At 43.8% G+C, this 18599-nt stretch overlaps 1 protein-coding gene across 1 annotated transcript in view; it reads left to right on the forward strand.

Annotated features, from left to right (window-relative positions):
* Positions 1 to 18599, forward strand: part of THSD7A (thrombospondin type 1 domain containing 7A) — a 959544-nt gene that overhangs the window by 699017 nt on the left and 241928 nt on the right. Inside the window, exon 11 of the mRNA XM_086941983.1 lies at positions 142 to 274. Coding sequence (XP_086798109.1) covers positions 142 to 274 — 133 coding nt within the window. The remainder of the gene's footprint in view (positions 1 to 141; positions 275 to 18599) is intronic.

Genomic DNA, 18599 nt, shown 5'->3' on the forward strand with positions numbered 1-18599 from the left:
TAGTAATTTCTTATTTCAATGCATTACTTTTTTTTAATCACCCTCTTTGCAACCTCCTTTGACCCTATCCTGAGAAAACAATATTCATTACATTTCAAAAGCATTGCAACCAATTAAAACAATACTCTATATTCTCTACAGGTGATGCCTTGGTAAAGAAACAATCACGCAATCGAGTCATCATACAGCTCCCTTCGTATGGGGGGCGTGACTGCCCCGACACACTGTATGAGGAGAAGGAATGTGAAACTGTCCCCATCTGCAACAACTACAGGTAACATCACTTTGGAGAAAGTAAACCGAGCTAGCAAGTGTGGTTGTCAGTGAAACTCCCTGGGTGCACAGAGCATCCCCGGCTCTCACCTCATGTGATGTTAGGAAAGGATTAAGAGTTAATATATTCCGAAAACTGCACAATTTGAGGCTGGGCTGTTGACAGAGCTGACTTCTGGTGGCAAAGTTCACAGACCGTGAATATCAATTGTAAAGTGACAGATGTGACTTCCGCAGGTAGAAATATAAAATACATGGCGCCGGTTCAATTCTGCTGGAAACATTTCTCAGAAGCCTGCTTGTTATATCTCACATATGTTTTAATTACCCCTGTTGAGATTTGCGAGTGTTCTTCGCCAGGTAGCTCCAGCTGACTTCAATCTGATTTTAGATGTGATCGTATCTCCTTTTTAATTGCCAATCAATAGCATCTCCCATCACAGAAAAGACACCTATTTTGCATGAATAGAAACATTACTGTGCAAAGACGATTCAAGGGCACATTTGGCTAGGATTGTTATTCACTGAAAAACTTGGATGCTGATAAACTATTTCTGTGCCAGAGCGAGGATATTGGGAGAGCTCTTCCAGCGCCCACGCACAACAATAAAATGGAAGAATGAGATAAGGATAACTGTTTGCCTCAAACAGAGCATCACTGCGCCAGGAAATTGGTTTTATAACAGGATAACAATGTGCGCCTAATTTATGCCTGAAATATGAGAAAATAACCGGTAGAGCCGGAACAATAAAAAAAGACAAGAAATGTAGTTTCTTATTAAATAGATGAAATATAACCTTTTTTTCTCCAAATAAATCGATCATCTCAGTAGATTTGCAATTTTGAAAGTAATACACCACTGGGCTCAAATATCTCTGGCCATAAAATGTATAAAAATTATCATGAGGTATTGCAGAAAAAGAGCTACCATTTCCAAATAAGCAACATATCCGTATTGCAGAGGGTAAAACCAACCACACCTTTTCTTTAACAGCTGATGCTTCCGCCAACTGTCCCCGAAGCTGAACCCTGTTTTGGCTATTTGGGATAGTTCATGCTTATGACTCCATCATTTTTTTCCACTTGAGGTATACATGCCAAATTTGCATTCTTGTTTTTTTTTTTTTCAACATCCTGGGGATTCTAAAGGTACTCAGAGTTTGTGGATTGCCCTGGAGTGAACTGAGAAAATAAGCAAAATATAGATTCATTCTATATAGTGCTCCAGATAAAAAAGTTTGTTTTTTCTCTCTTAAATTTTTTATCATAGAACGGTTTCCTGTTCTAAAGTCACCATCTTCCTAGCTGTCGGAAACATGCAGCATTGAATAAAAAATAGCTATCCACAATTTTGACATTTTACAAAGAGGTAGCCCATTTTTCCATTTTACTGCGTGCTCTCAACCTATTTCCAGCTTGTGGTGGACACCACTGCGAAACCCATGGGTGATGCAGGAAGACGATAGATTTTGTGTGTAGATCCCTCAAGGTTTTCTCAAAGAAACTAAGGGGCATATTTACAAGACCCTATCGCTACCACAATATCACTTTTTCAGACGTTATGGTGGCGATGGGGGCTTCGCCTTATTCACAAGGCAGCGTTAAGCCAATTAACAGGGCTTAACGCTGCCTTGAAAATATTCTGAGCGTGAAAGGGATGGGCGTTCCACCTTAACATCCATTGATTTTGGTGCTGCCCCATATTTCCAGGGGCAGCGTAGATATGGGTGCCAAAATTGAGACCAGGGAAAACCTGGTGTTAAACCGGCGCAACAAGGAGAAATGAAATGTTTCACTTCACCTCCTTTTTGCTGTTGCTATGTGTGCTACATTGTGCACCACACATACAAACAGCAAAAGGCCATTGATTGTTTATGTGCAGGAACGTGACCCTTCCTGCACATAAACGATCAATAAAAAAAATGAAGTCATGCAACTTCCATGTGTGCTACATTAAGTAGCACACATAGACATTTCAAAATGCCATTTCAGATTATTTATATGCAGGAAGGAACACCTTCCTGCACATAAATAGTCTTCCCCTACAAAGCAGTCACCCTTGCACTATGGTGCAAGGGTGTCTACATAGACGCTAGGCAGCTTAAATTAGCGCCATTGCAGGGAGAACTCAGGGCTGAACATTATCCTTGTAAATACGGTGCAGCCCTGCATTTTGGAAGTGGCGGAGCACGGAGTTGAGCCAAGGTAGCTAGCGCCGCGCTCCGCCACTTCCTCGTAAATATGCCCCTAACTGTTGAAATAAAGAAATGATCAAACTTTATTTGACAACAAGTGCCATAAAAGTTAAGTACTATACAATAAAAAGCATAAAACTAATTATCTTATGAGTAAAAATACTTCTACCGTCATATCTTTTTTAATAACATACTCATGTTGGAGAAGTGTGGCTCACTGATTAGAGCGGCAGACCCTGATGCAGAGGTCTGGCCTGGGACCAGGGTTCAATTCCAGACGCAGCAGGGTCTTGAACCCAAAAATGTCCACAGACTTGATAATTCTCGCCTCGGTGCCTATTCTAATCATGGGGTCCCATGCTGCAACTCTGGGCAATAGTGGCTTAATCTCCACTATGGCGGCCCACCCGCTGCGGGATGCCTGGTTTTCACCTTGAGGATGCCCAGTAGGGGTTATCTCACAGGGAAAAGCCAGGACAGGTTCCCAAGGCAACCTTCGGGTGATACGTGCGCTATATAAGTCGCAATACATTTACATCATGTAAAAATAAAATAAACTTTCGATTTATTAAAAGTTTTCTATTCAATATGCAAAAGATTTATCTAAAATTGCAGTACATAGTAAGGCTGTGGAGATTCTAACCATCAAGATAACACATGCAACGTGTTCTTCTGTGGTAGCTGACAAATCTGACAAGATGTCATCATCTAGTAGTGGTAAGCACAGCTATACAGCCATTAAGTATTGTGAAAAGTGCAATATTTAGGTTTTACATCTTTATCAAATTCTATAAGCAATGGAACAGTCATAATTCAGTTGGTCTTAAATGTCGAGGCGCGTACTACTTTTTAAAAAACACTGTGAAATGACAGAAATGTTGCCATTTACAGTAAAACTAAATAATCATACTGTATAATTTTTCAATAATTACATTTAAAAAATGATGGATTCTCTCCTACTAGAAACCCTGGCGACTCGGCAGCTAGATTATGCTTGAATTAACACGTTTTTTCGCCTCATATTCCACATCGTCCCCAAGAAGTTTTAAACGGAACATGCATAAAGAGGTCTAGGATCAGACCTTTGAATTCTTATTGCATTCCAGCAAAATCAAATCTTTGTGAGCGGCCATCTGGTGAGGTGATAGCTTCACTCAATTGTAAAATTGATTAGATTTTACAATTGAGATTAGAGATTGATTCTCCAGATATTTTAGGTTTACATTTCAGGACTAATAAGAATCCTAGTGTGGAAATGGGGGAACATCCATGACAACGTGGTCAAAACACTGCGCTGCCATTACGACGCGTCTTTTAGAACGCAAGTCGTTACCATGACTTGCGCCGGAGGGCGCTCTAGACTAAGGAATAGTAGATTTACTATTCAAACACCTTCCCTACTGTAGGCTGGTGTTGGAATAGTAAATCTAACTATTCCTAAGTCCAGCACCCTACAATGCAAGTCGTGGTAACAACTTGCGTTGTAAAACCTGTGTTGTGATGTACCGCGATCTAAAAAATCGCGTTGTAACATCATACAACCCTGACAATGTATAATATGTGTCTAGTTACTTTCGTTGGCACTAGGCCCAGCCACGTAAATGATGTAGCATTTTTATAGGTACTAGTGGGGGGACACTGGGTGGTAGGATTTTGTAGATTCCTGTGGATTCCAGAAGTTTCCATCACAGAAATGTAACTACAAAGAGTTTTTTCATGCAAAGTTTGAGGTATGCAGGGCATTCTGTTTAAGAAAACCTCATGGGATCCAAGCAAGGGCCACTTCCCTGGAATCTCCTAGTTTTCTAGTTCTCAAAAATGTCTGTGGGTAATACGTTTGCATGGGTAGCACCACAACATGTCCAAAATACAGCAGCTACAGCTATTGCTCATCCATCAATGTACAATTTTAGGGGCTTTTGTGTTGTGGTCTCTTGGCTCACCCACACAAGTGTGGTACCATTGTTATCAGGGGACATGTGGGGAGTTGGGGTGGTGACTCATTTGTGGATTCCCACAGATTCTGGAAGTTCTACTCACAGAAATGTGAGAAAAATTGGTGTTTTTAGTCAAAGTTTGGGGTTTACAAGGCATTGTGTGTAGGAAAATGTTGTGGGATCCATGTGAAGCACGCCACCCTTGAGTCACCTGGGTATCTAGTTTTCAGAACTGCTGGGTCTGGTGGGTTTTCCCAGGTGGAAGCCTACCCAATCCCAAAACATGAGCCATTTACCATTGCAAGTGGGACGGTATCGGGGGTTAGCCACATTCTCCTGGCCCATAGTTAAAAACAACATCCAAACTGATCAAATGCCCTCTTGCTCAATTGGGATGTTGTTTTTTAATCCTCCCGGGAGCAGAAAGACTGTTGAGTCTTTAATACCGAGGGAGGAGTCTGATTTTAGCATGGGGCAACCAGCCCATCATTTAACCTCCTGTCTGCTCTGGGGGGCAAAAGACTGGTATATTCCCTTCTGGGATAGGGATGTGCCCAATGCCAGAGTGCAACACCCACCCCACTTTCATGTGCCCTAAAAACAAAATCCCTGGTGTCTGGTGGGCTTTCTCCCCCTGGGAGGTAGATTTGGTGCATTCACCCCAATTGTGACAAACCTCCTATCTTCCCCCAGGAGGTTAGAAAGACACTCTAGATTTATTTAAATAAAAGTTCCCTGTTGTCAATTAGGCTTTAATCATCACCCCATCCACCCCCTGGGGGTGGGGGGTCAGAAAGACTGTTGATGCATTTTTCTAGGAATGGAGGCATGGCCATGCCCATGGTGGGTAGCCCCCACCCCTTCCTTCTATTTTTATAGCTTCCCTGGTGTCTAGTGTGCTTTCTGCCCCAGTGGGGCAGATTGGGGTAATCACCTCCATCACCGCCAAGGGGAGGAAGAAAGACTGAATTGTCCAGGGTTCATAGGAGGAGAACAAGCCTTGCCCCCGGTGTTCTGGTGGGTGGATACAACACTTAAGAGGTTAAAGACCCCCCCAAACCTGTAACAACAATACACTGAAGCAACCCTCTGCTTAACCATGCTAAGATGGTGGTTGTTTATTAGAGTTGAGTGAAAGTCCAAGAATGTGTATTACATGCTTTGTTAATGGTGATTAAAAGCGGTATGTTAGATGTCAAGTCTCCTTAAGTCATTTACCTGTAAGATGATGTACACAGTGCGTAAACAAAATGGTATATGGAGATAAAGGGTAGATCCCCTCATAAGTCTCCATTTTTCATTTACTTACCTCTTGGTTCTCCCCACCAATCCCTTTTTAGGTTTTACCTACCAGACAGCACAAGTTCTCTTGTTGCAAAAGACCTGTTGTAAACTTACAGTGGGCTTTCAGCCAGCCCTTTTCGTATTATGGGCTGGCTTTATCATCACTCTCTTATCCATGCTTCTTATTTAACCTTTTCCATGCTCATGACAAGGCTAGCTCGTCATGAGACACAGTGGAGCTGTGCTTATGACGAGTTGACCTTGTCATGATCCATGGACTATTTCAATTTCCAGCGCACAGCGAGAAAACCCCTTAGCAGCCAAGGTGTTAAGGTCTTGCCTTCATGTTCTTCCATCAATCAATCAGGATTTATAAAGCGCGACTAATCAACCAATGTGGGATCCAGGCGCCTGCAGGTCTTGGAGGCTTATCCGAAAAGCCTGGTCTTGAGGGCCATTTGTACTTCCGGAAGTGACGTGATAGGCGGGTGTTGCTTGGGCGGGGGGAGGGTGGGGGGCTGTTCCAGGTTTTTGCTGTGATTTGGTAGTTCTGGTGTTATTTTATTTGTCCCTTTCCTGAAGCATTGCCACATTACTATTCTTTTGATATGCCGTCTTTTCTGATTCCACTGCTCACCTTAAGGGACCTACTCTGTTTTGGTAATGCTCCATGAGGGTGCAAGTGTTTTTCAGCTCTTTCACTTGTGTGCATCTCCCTTGACCAATACCAGCCCCTCACCCTGTATATCTCTCTTCCTTGTGTTCTGCTTGGTCTCCATCCAAACTCCCCAGCCAATGCTCTTTGTTGTTCTCTCCATCATGTACTGCTCCCCCACCCCAGTGTTGCTCTCTCGCCCATGTCCTGCTTTTTGCCTTGCTTCCACCTGCTTACCCTTTCACCCTTACACCGACTTTTTTTTGTTTTATTTTGTAATTTTGCGCTTAAAGAACATATATTTATATTTAACAATACAATTGGTGTCTCCAAGCTTGGATTAGTAAATACAATAAAGGAAAATTGTGCCATCTTCATTTGTAGTACAAAAGGGAGTGGTGATAGACAGAGCATCTGAATCAATCAAACACTCACACCCAGTCAAAAGATCTGGGTTTAATCCATCACCGTTCTTTAGCCCACTCTGCCACCCCAGTTCAGACATGGCTATATGCAAATCAGTCTGACCCTGTGCCTCATGGGAACAGTCCAGCCCGAACTGCCAAGCCATGTCTTCCCTGGACCGGAAACAAGCTTCCGAGGACCGGTTTCTGGCATTCCAGCCGTCTTCAGCCCGGCTTGCTTGAATCCAGTGGCAAAGTGAGCAAGGGACTCACGTCTGAGCATACCCTGCCACAATTATGGCGGCCAAAAGCGGTACAAAAGGGGGTGGTGATGGACGGAGCATCTGAATCAATCAAATACTCACACCCAGTCAAAACATGGCTCCAGGCAAATCAGTCTGACCCTGTGCCTCATGGGAACAATCAGCCCGAACTGCCAAGCCATTTCTTCCCTGGACCGGAAAAAAGCTTCAGAGGACCGGTTTCTGGCATTCCAGCCGTCTTCAGCCCGGCTTGCTTGAATCCCAGTCAAAAGATCTTGGTTTAATCCATCACCGTTCTTTAGCGAACTCTGCCACCCCAGTTCAGACATGGCTATATGCAAATCAGTCTGACCCTGTGCCTCATGGGAACGGCCAAAAGCGGTACAAAAGGCACATGCATTTGTGGTGACACATTTATGTGACTACAGTGACGTGACTGGCATGAGTGGCATTTTGGTACTCTTTTGTCCAATAGTGTGCAACATTGCAATGGCAAACTGCATTGGTAAAGCCAGTAGGTCAAGCCATTGAGGCCTATTGGTTTTGCCAATGCTCATTATCTTTCTCCTGACACAACCACTATCTGTTTGTTATAGTTTACTCTCTGTGCTGTGCTCATCTCCACTTGTTTAATTTCTGTCTTTTTCCGTACCCATTACTCATGTCAATTTCTTCATAACCATTCAATTTAACCATTCCCCATCTGCTCCCCATCTCTGTCTCGTCTCTTGTTCCTTGTCTCTATAACTTTCCTTATCCACTCACTGTGTGGGGATCCCTTTCACTTTACCACACACTACCTCCATTTGGGTCCCTGTGCTAACACTCCATCTTTGTCTCACAATTCTCTCACTTCTGCCCATTATCTCTATGTCCCTTTCCCCACATGTTGCTCCATCCTTCTCCACTTTATTTATCACTAGCAGCCCACCCCAGCGTTGCCTAGGGCAGAAGGGGGCTGGGGGCAGCATTTCAGGCTTGTGTGCACTCTCGCCCCGGGCCCCGCCCACCACAACATTGTCTGTGTCCTGGACAATGTCGTGGCGGCTGGGGTCCGGGGTGGGCGTGCACGCAAGCCTGAAATGCTGCCCCCAGATCCTGAGCCTTACCGCAGTTGTTCCGGGCCAACCTCCAGCACCGGCTCCCTCCCGTCTCGTGTCCCTGAAATGCTGCCCTCAGACTTAAGCCTTTCCGACCCTGAGCCTTACCGCAGTTGTTCAGTGCCAACCTCCCGCACAGGCTCCCTCCCATCCCTTGTCCCTGAAATGCTGCCCCCAGACCCTGAGCCTTACCGCAGTTGTTCCGGGCCAACCTCCCGCACCGGCTCCCTCCCATCCCATGTCCCAGAGCCTTACCTGAGCCGCCGCTCCTCCCCGAGCTCCTCACTTCACCGCCGCTCCTCCTCGTCATCACGTACATTGCGGCCAGCGCTAGGTCGTGGCCGTCAGCGTCGCGGCCGGCGCTACTTTAAGGGCACTACTTTTTTTTAAAGTTATATTTTTAAATGTACGGTTTTTTTTATTTTCTATAGCCTATGTCCATCTGCACACCCTGAGGATTACAACAATGTATTGGGTGTGTGGATTGGCGCTGTGGTTCCCGAGTTTACCTTGCCAAAAGGTTTGTGTTCTCTCTTTATAATAGTAGCATAGATTACATGGTGGATTGTGCAGTGGAGAAACAAGGATGCAGCTTAATAATAGAATGATAATGTTGTCATATTACTATTATACACGCTGATTGTAACTTATTTAAAGATGCTGGTATAATAAAAACACAAGGGTGTAAGAGTAACAGCGATACAACGTACCACAAATCATACAATTGTTTTTCCTTTGAAACTGCCCCCAAGTGGGATTCCAGCTTCACCATGAATTGCTTCACGATTTGATTGATCTTCTCCTTCAGGTTGAAATTGATCATTATAGTTGCTCTAAAAATTCAATATTGGCTATGACTCCTCTGACATTCCCTGTGATACTGTTGAAATGGATCTTACACCATTGTGTCCTTGTACTTTTTTATTTCAGCCACAGATCATACCACCTCATACAAGATCAGCTTTTGTTATTAAGAATATTTCTTTTTTTTCACAGTTTATAAAATGTAGCTACTTTGACTTTGTGTTCAAATTGGCAGTTACACTCAGACAGATACAGTTTTTCCTAAACTTTGCACACCACTATTGTGAAGCCATGCAAGTTAGCTGGATAAATTCCCTGGAGTTGATAATTACAGGAGCCACTCAATTCGCTGAAGGAGGTTAGTGTGTCTTACAATCAGCACATATTGCACGCAGTCTGCAAGACACAGTGGGATTCGATTAAGTGTCTTGAATGTTATGTAATATGTGAGCAAGCCATCTAAAGCTTAGCCAAAAAGAGGGCTATGTGGGACCAGCCTAGTTGCAGTGCAGCGCCGCCAATAAAGCCACTTTAAAGTGTAACTGTCCAGACAATAGTTATGTTATGTTAAAAACACTTGTATAGCGCATGGCTACCCCTGCAACAGGGCGTCCCAGCACTTGCAGACGGTTAGAGACAAAACAACTAGGCGTGGATAAAACGTGTAGCAGTACTAGTGGGCCTTAAGTAGGCGGAAACAGCCATGTTTTAATTAGCTTTCTAAATGACAGGTAATTGTTAGTGGCACGCATCTCCAGGGGGTTGTGAGTTCACAAAATGTATTTCAATAACTGTAATAAATGTGTGTTCAGATACAGAACACATTGTATGGCTATCATCAAGTCACAGGAAAGCTCATTACCCACTACTCTACATAACACAAATGCCAATGTTGTATATCAAGTACAAAGTAAACCATGCTTTCACTGTGAAAAGGAGAATATGAAATGGGCTAGCCATGCCATATGCTGTGGGAGAGGCTTTAGTGCTCTCAGTCTCTAATGTTCACAAAATTCGGAACAGACCTCAGTGGCATAGCTGGGGGTCCGGGGCGGTTCACCCCGTGCGGCACTTTTTTGGGCACGGTGGTGAGCGCAAGGTAAGTTTTCTCTTTTTAAATTGTGCTCTTCCTCATCATCTGTCGCCCCCCCCACTCTTACCTGCACCAGTCGCCACTGGGCAGCAAACTCAAGGATCACCTGAAACAGGAAAATGCGCATAAATATGCAATAGAAATACAGAATCCATTGCCTTTAACTGGCCACTGTTCGCAAATATTTATGGACACAAACAGTTTTCACCAAAATGGAGGATCATAAAACCTTCTTGCTAAAATGTGATACTTTGTATTGTTTTAAAAAACTTAAAGGTGTTTCCCAAAACTAGGTATTTGTGATCATCAGATTACAGTAATAAACCAATAAACACTGCAGCGACAACTGTATCATGGGTCCCTGCAAGGCAGGTATACTTCATCTGAGTGCTTTTAATCTTACATGGAGGAACGCAGATATGCTGACATCAGGGAAGCCAATGGACAAGGAAAGCAATTGCACAGAGCAAAATGGTCTCAGAGTGGACCACTAGGATTACCAGATGTGGTCAAATTGCTATTCAGCCAGGTGCTGGACACCACCTCACATGCTATCTCAGAAGGACCAAATAAAGGGAATGGATTAAAATAATAAAGGTGGTGCAAGGATCGCCTCTCCGCCCCCCTGAAACTCCCTCCACGGGCCGTGGCTGATAGGTTGCAGTGGGAGATGGTGTCGAAGGCATCCAAGAGGTCCAGGCGGATGAAGGCTGCAGTTTCGCCTCTGTTGAGGAGGCTGCGGACATCGTCTGTGGTGGTGAGGAGGGTGGTCTCTGTGCTGTGGTTGCTTTGGAAGCCAGATTGGGAGAGGTCCAAGATGTGGTTCACTTTGATGACCTCGGAAAGGTGGGCGTTAATGGCCTTCTCAATGACCGTGGCTGGAAAAGGAAGCAGAGAGATGGATGGGTCTGCAGTTCTTGAGGTCTTTCGGGTCAGCACAGGGTTTCTTCAGCAAGGGGTTGATCTCTGCGTGTTTCCAGTCTTTTGGGCAGGTGGCAGAGTTAATGGAGCAGTTAATGGTGCAACAGAGTTCCGGGGTGATGGAGGTTCCGGCTTTGCTGACAATGTGGTGCTGGCAGGGGTCCGAGGGTGCACTGGGATGTATGTTCTTCATGAACTTGAGGGTGTCGTCAGCAGGAAGGGGAGACCAGCTGGGTTGGGTCTACTGGGGTCCAATGTCATTGGGTGCGGAGGTTGCAAGTGGGGTGAGAGAGTCTTGGGTGTCAAGGCTGTTAAAGCTGTAGTAGATCTCCTCAATCTTGCGATGGAAGATGGTGCTGAGGTTGTTGCAGAGGTTTTGGAAGGGTATGATGTCGTTGACCAAGGCGAAAAGGTCTTTGCTATTGAGTGTGTTGGCGTTGATCCTTTCTTGTAGGGTTGCTTTCTTTGTTGTTCTAATGAGGTGGCAGTGTGTGATGACAGCGGGTATCAAGGCTGAGGGGTCTTCTGGGGTCTTGCTGCTCCTCCATCTCTTCTCGAGCCACCTACAGGTGCTTCTGGACTCATGGAGGGTGGCACAGAATCAGCTGGCTTTTTTGGAGTGTTCCTTGCCTGGCCCTTTCTTTAGGGAAGCCAGTGTGCTGGAGATCCATCGGTGGAAGTTATGTGCTGAGGTATTGGTGTCCGGGGAAGTCGGAGGTGGGGTTTTGCTGAAGGAGGTGGCCAGCTGTTCTTTGTGACCTTGTTCCAACTTCAGCGAGTTTAGTGGTGGGCATGGTGGTGTATGGTGGGTTTGGTGAAGGAGAAGTTGATGTGTGGCTAAAGGTGATGTTGTCACTGACGGAGAATAAGGGGTCAAGCGTATGTCCTGCTGAGTGGGTTGGGGAGGTGACTTGTTGTTTGAGTCCGGCGGTGGCAAGGTCGTCCAGCAGGGATGATGTGTTCTTGTCGTTGGGGTTGTCCAGGTGAAAGTTGAGGTCGCTGAGGAGGATGAAGTCTAAAGAGGCGAGAGGGTGGGGAGCAATGAAGTCAATGATGGAGTCGCTGAAGGTTGGACGGGGTCTGTAGATGAGGGTGCCACGGAGGGTGGTGATCGGGTAGGTCTGCACCTGGAAGTACAGGTGCTCCATGTTGGTCAAAAAGTTGTCCAAGTGGATGGTGAGACAGAGGGTTCTTTTGTGTACAATGGCATGCCTCCACCTGGTTTGTTGATGCAGTCCTTGTGGATGATCATGCACCCAACTCGGATGGTGGTGGAAATGTCTGGGGTGGACTTGGAGCTCATCCAGGTTTCCATGAGGAAGGCAATGACGGGATAGACAGAGTCGAGTAGTACTGGGTGTCATTCGGCAATGACAGGTGGCAGGCAGTGTGGCATCTGGTGTTGAGGGTGTGGAAGGTGCTAGCGTGGTAGCTGTGGATGGTCGAAGGACCAGGGTCTGTGGTGCTTGGCATGGTCCAGAGCAGTGTGCCTGCTTTGTGTGCCCACTGCACCGCCATGCAGCAGCCACCATTGAGTAGGGTAAAGGGGAGGGTGGGAAAAGCGGGGACGAGCAGCGACAGGGACATGGCGAGGAATAGGTGCAAGAAGTGACCAGAGAAAAGAGTGGAAAAATGCAGGATGTGAAAAAAAGTGACAGAAAAGTGGAAAATGTTAAAGACGGTGAGAAGACAGAAAGTGGAGAGAAGGAGGGCTGAAGACAGAGCAGTCAATGGCTGTAATCCCAATCAGTGTGCCTCTGCTTCGTGAGTCAGCAGTCACTTACCAGCAGTCTCTGGTTGGATTTTTCAGGCCCTGCAGGGGGCAGCAGGACTACGGGGAGTACTGTGGCAGGAGCTCAGCCTTGGATGCTAAATACCATGACCAAGGAGCTCAACCTGTGCAGTGGCTCTACCACCACTGCTCCTTTCTCAGTCTCTTCCAGATAATACTCACTTCCTCCCCACTGCTCACCTCTCCCTTTTGCTAAGCAAGTGCCTTAGTTCCCATCCCCTACTCCTAGGTACCAGTGGGAGACTACCCGGAAGTTGTCAGTAGATCCACCGAAGTTACAGATCTACTGCAGCCGCAGCAATTAGAGCCAAAGGAGCAGGGGGCAGCTTGTGGATCAGCAAGAGGGGGAGGAGCTATCTGGTACCGGTGTTCAGGAGGAGCAGGCATGGCCAGCCTGGTACGGACCGACTTTGGTAGTGAGGCCCTAATTGGGTCTCTACTGTGCCCCCTTACTGTTCTCGGACCATCCTCGGGTTGCAGGAGGGTTTTACCATGGGGGGAAGCCCGTGCTCAACCTCGGGCCTCCGCATCACCCGCGTTGCTCGTCCGACCTCCTACAACCCCGGCAGAGCAGCATCTGACATTACAAGGTTTCCTCTTCTGGAGTCCCAGCCAATCTGGAAGCATTAGCAGTCAAGATCGTGGCAGTAATCAGTTACCAGAGGGTAACGAGGAAGCGGACAGAAGAATTTCAGATCCAATTGCTAGCCAGGTGAGTCTAAGTCCTGGCCAACCTCCTGTAGGTGGGTGTCTTCAGTATTTTCTCACAAAGTGGCAAACGATAACTTCAGATCTTTGGGTTTTAAATTCAATAAAAAGCTATGTAATAGAGCTTTAAGCAGAACCTTCCCAAGCATTGTTTCCTCCTCCAAAGTTTTCCTCTGAAATGTCCAATCTAATTTCACAAGAAATTCAATCTCGTATTTGAAAGCACACACTCCAACCTTCTCTCCCAGATCCATCAGGTTTCTCCAGCTCCATTTTGCGGTTGGCAGATGGCAGCCAAAAAAAGCACACACACATATATATAAAGGTTGAAGTAGACTTAACTTGAGGAAAATGGTGAGATTTTAACTTTAAAAAACTTTGTAATTCACTAAAAAAGCATTACAGTTTAAAAACCCCAAAAATAGGAAGATTTTTCAGTTATACATAACTTTAAGATAGCCATTAAAAGCTTGCTCCAGCGTTCAACAAGGGCGCGGGTCTTTAATGACTCGTAGAGCCCACTACAGAGGGCTCCATGGCTATTACAACATTCTGCCCCTAGAGGCCAGAATGTTCTCATTTGTAAAACAAAGGCCTCACGGAGCCCGAGGGAATTTGTTCCAACAGATTTTAGATAATATCAGTGATGTAAAGTTTTAAGCAGTATATTCAGCGAAAGCTGCAGGATTGGTAAAAGGCCAAGAAAATTTTTTTTAAATCTTGGTCCTGGTGAGAATGAGAAAGGCGAAGAAGTCAGGGTACCCCACCATACTCCGTACTGCCTCAACATTCTGACACATTCAGAGCACAGAGACTGGGACCATGAGATCGCGGAGCGAGTTGCCCCAAAGGAAAAATAGCCCTTCGAGCCAAATGGGATGTTCCAAATTTTGGATTGTTGGTCTTGAAGGACTCCTTAATTTTTCAAAAAATGCTTGATGGATTTACCCCAAATCATGAAAAACATGCTTTCTGGGTCAGTAGCGCCTGCTTCAGAGCAGTAGGGGTGGAGTGGTGAGGGGAGGAGTGCGGGGTAAAAGAAAAGGTTAAATCCACTTACCTGCAAGACGCCTCATCTCCTTTGTCCTACACAGGAAACCAGGAAACAGGAAGGTAACAGGCATCTAGACTCCCCTAGCCAATCATGATGCTGCTGTCACCAGCATGTCAGCAGCGTAATGATTGGTCTGAGTGCCATGGTTCGGAGCTCAGACAGGAACTGGGCACCTGTGCATGTTCTCCACCCAGGCTGTTACAGCATGGAAAATGGGACCCCCTCAAGAAGATTAGTTGCGACCAAGGAACAGAGGGGAAAAAAGGAAATTTATTCTAAAGTAGTGTTCCTTCTGTGGTCATAAGTATCAAGTAAACAATATACATCCAATAATTGAGAGTGGTGACAGAATAGAATAACAGTGTTTACTTCATCATAATTTTTATTTTCATTTAATGTATTTTTTCATTTCACCTTTTTTTTAATATAAAAAGACATAATTCATCATAAGTACATTTGACAGACTTATATTTTTTACTTTTAAGAACACACATAATTATAACGAATCAGTGGTAGAAAAATTTATACAAGATTATAATACACAATTAATTTTGAAACAGCCACCTGATATAAAAAACTCAACTCAGTTCACTCACATACACACATACATACCACAACCATACTACCAAAAGGGGAAAAAAGGAGGGACTAGATGTTGATTGACAAGTAAACAAGTTGTCAAATTCTCGGGTCTCAGGAGAATTCGAGACCCCCGCACATGATAGGTCGACGCGCGTTTCGGTGGGTGAACCACCTTCCTCAGGACCTTTTTTTCACTTGTGGAACAAGAAATATCAGGGGACGGTAAAGGACAGACAAATTTATGTTCCTTTGCTTGTTCAGTTTCTATGTTTTTTAATACCGGATACTTGTAAGAGGCACCAGTTTTCGTTGCGGGACAGGGCGCGATTACTTCAACCTGTTCAGAGACAGTTCTCCAGGGAGTCAATTAAAAGCAGTTTTTGTTGCGGGACAGGGCGCGATTACTTCAACCTGTTCAGAGATAGTTCTCCAGGGAGTCAATTAAAAGCTTTTAATGGCCGATGATGCCCTCAGTGATGTAATGCGGGTCGCTTAAAAAATCGTCTCAGTAACTGCGGTATCTTATTATTGGCACCTAAACGTATTCCTCTCTTTAATCCGAGTTAACACGCCGTACATCAGCCGAGGATTGCGGGTGTTCCTTTCTTTTTGGTCGAATAACTGACCCCTTTCTTTAAACTGCATGCATCCGAATCACGGAGTCTGTCTTCATCGTCCTCGGCGGAAAGCTTTCGTCTCAGTAACTGCGGTATCTTATTATTGGCACCTAAACGTATTCCTCTCTTTAATCCGAGTTAACACGCCGTACATCAGCCGAGGATTGCGGGTGTTCCTTTCTTTTTGGTCGAATAACTGACCCCTTTCTTTAAACTGCATGCATCCGAATCACGGAGTCTGTCTTCATCGTCCTCGGCGATCGGCGGAAAGCTTTCCGCCGATCGCCGAGGACGATGAAGACAGACTCCGTGATTCGGATGCATGCAGTTTAAAGAAAGGGGTCAGTTATTCGACCAAAAAGAAAGGAACACCCGCAATCCTCGGCTGATGTACGGCGTGTTAACTCGGATTAAAGAGAGGAATACGTTTAGGTGCCAATAATAAGATACCGCAGTTACTGAGACGATTTTTTAAGCGACCCGCATTACATCACTGAGGGCATCATCGGCCATTAAAAGCTTTTAATTGACTCCCTGGAGAACTATCTCTGAACAGGTTGAAGTAATCGCGCCCTGTCCCGCAACAAAAACTGCTTTTAATTGACTCCCTGGAGAACTGTCTCTGAACAGGTTGAAGTAATCGCGCCCTGTCCCGCAACGAAAACTGGTGCCTCTTACAAGTATCCGGTATTAAAAAACATAGAAACTGAACAAGCAAAGGAACAGAAATTTGTCTGTCCTTTACCGTCCCCTGATATTTCTTGTTCCACAAGAGAAAAAAAGGTCCTGAGGAAGGTGGTTCACCCACCGAAACGCGCGTCGACCTATCATGTGCGGGGGTCTCGAATTCTCCTGAGACCCGAGAATTTGACAACTTGTTTACTTGTCAATCAACATCTAGTCCCTCCTTTTTTCCCCTTTTGGTAGTATGGTTGTGGTATGTATGTGTGTATGTGAGTGAACTGAGTTGAGTTTTTTATATCAGGTGGCTGTTTCAAAATTAATTGTGTATTATAATCTTGTATGAATTTTTCTACCACTGATTCGTTATAATTATGTGTGTTCTTAAAAGTAAAAAATATAAGTCTGTCAAATGTACTTATGATGAATTATGTCTTTTTATATTAAAAAAAAGGTGAAATGAAAAAATACATTAAATGAAAATAAAAATTATGATGAAGTAAACACTGTTATTCTATTCTGTCACCACTCTCAATTATTGGATGTATATTGTTTACTTGATACTTATGACCACAGAAGGAACACTACTTTAGAATAAACTCCACCCAGGCTGTGCAATACAGCTGGGTGGAGAACATGCTAAGTGCGCATGACTGTTTGGCCGGCCAAAGACCGCTGGCCAGAAGGTCATGCACACTTAGAAAGTGCTCTCCACTCCTACCCCTGCTATCTGGGTAGCCCAGTCCACCCCTCACCGCCCCACACCCTAATCCAGGATGGAAAAATAAAATGATAATAACATGGCGTTATTATCATTCTATTTTTCATATGGTCCACTGTTCTGAGAATACAGATAGGTTTCTTTAAAATTTGTAGTAATGAAATTAAAATGTTCTGCTGTTTTCCAATGGAAAATGCATTAGAAAATACGTGTTTTGGGACACACCTCCTGTTTCTCTGTCCCTGCTTGACAGATCAGCCCAAAACTTTAAAGAATAAAACTGAGCTGGGTGCACTTTTTTATATTTTCTTAAAACTGTGCCATTAGAGAGGCGTTAATAGCAAAATAAAATAAGCTCTTCAGATGGTAATTCTAACTCAGATATAACTACATAGCGGTGACCACCACTGTACAAGATATATATTTCCACTGTAATACACCAAAGGGTTATTCAAATTGGTGGGGAGTCAAACTGTAACATCAGCAGTAACAATTAAAAAAATACAACTCTATTTCTGCATTTCAACAAAAACAATATATTTTCAAATACATCTGCACAAAGTGCTAGCATTTCTAGAGATCATGACTTAATTTCAACCTTAATAATTGTATAAAAAGAAAACCAATACGTTTGTTATTAACAAATTGGTCTACCAAGGTACTACACTACATTATCAACAAATTGCTCTCCAAAGATACTACGTAAATTACTAACACATCATTCTTTAACTGTAAAAGAATAACGTTTAGCACACTTAATCTTAATCAGAAAGTGTTTGGGACCGAATTTGCTTTCCTTTGTAGATTCATGATTTATTATATCTCTTTCCCATTGATGTTCATTATAATGCCATTGACATTTTTTTTTTTGCTACGCTCAATATAAAGGACAGCCAACGTGCGTTTAGGAGTTCTTTCCATACCACTTCTTCAAGGCAAGATAGTAGAAAATTGCACATTAAAGGTATGTACCGGATGTCATAGAGCCCACGGTAACTAGACATAATATCAAATTCAAAATATAGAATAGCCATAATATCGAAGTTAAAATACAGAATGGACAAAATATCGGATAGACACAAAATAGTGGTGAAAAATATTGAATTGAAGGTAAGTAATATAACATCGATTTTCAAAATATAGAAAGTCAAAATATCAAAGCATACAATATAGGTATTGAAATATATGGAATTTTTAATAATATCGAATTTGTCAAAGAGTTTCGTATGTTAGTATATGTGTGTGAAAATTATTTTTGTAATTTATTTTAAGTAATGAATTTTATGTTATTTAATTTTTGCGTAATTTAATTCTGTAGCGGGTTGTGGGTTCTTAGGGGAATAGGGTGGGAAGTAATTTAATTATATTAAATTAAATATTAATTTTTAAAAATTACTAATTCTTTTTAATTTAATTTTGTGTTTTAGTTCTGTAGCGGGTTGTGGGTTTATAGGGGAATAGGGTGGGAAGTAATTTAATTGTAATTATTTAAATATTTGTATTTATTAATTGGT

Source organism: Lissotriton vulgaris, chromosome 10, assembly GCF_964263255.1.
Source record: "Lissotriton vulgaris chromosome 10, aLisVul1.2, whole genome shotgun sequence".
NCBI lineage: Eukaryota > Metazoa > Chordata > Amphibia > Caudata > Salamandridae > Lissotriton > Lissotriton vulgaris.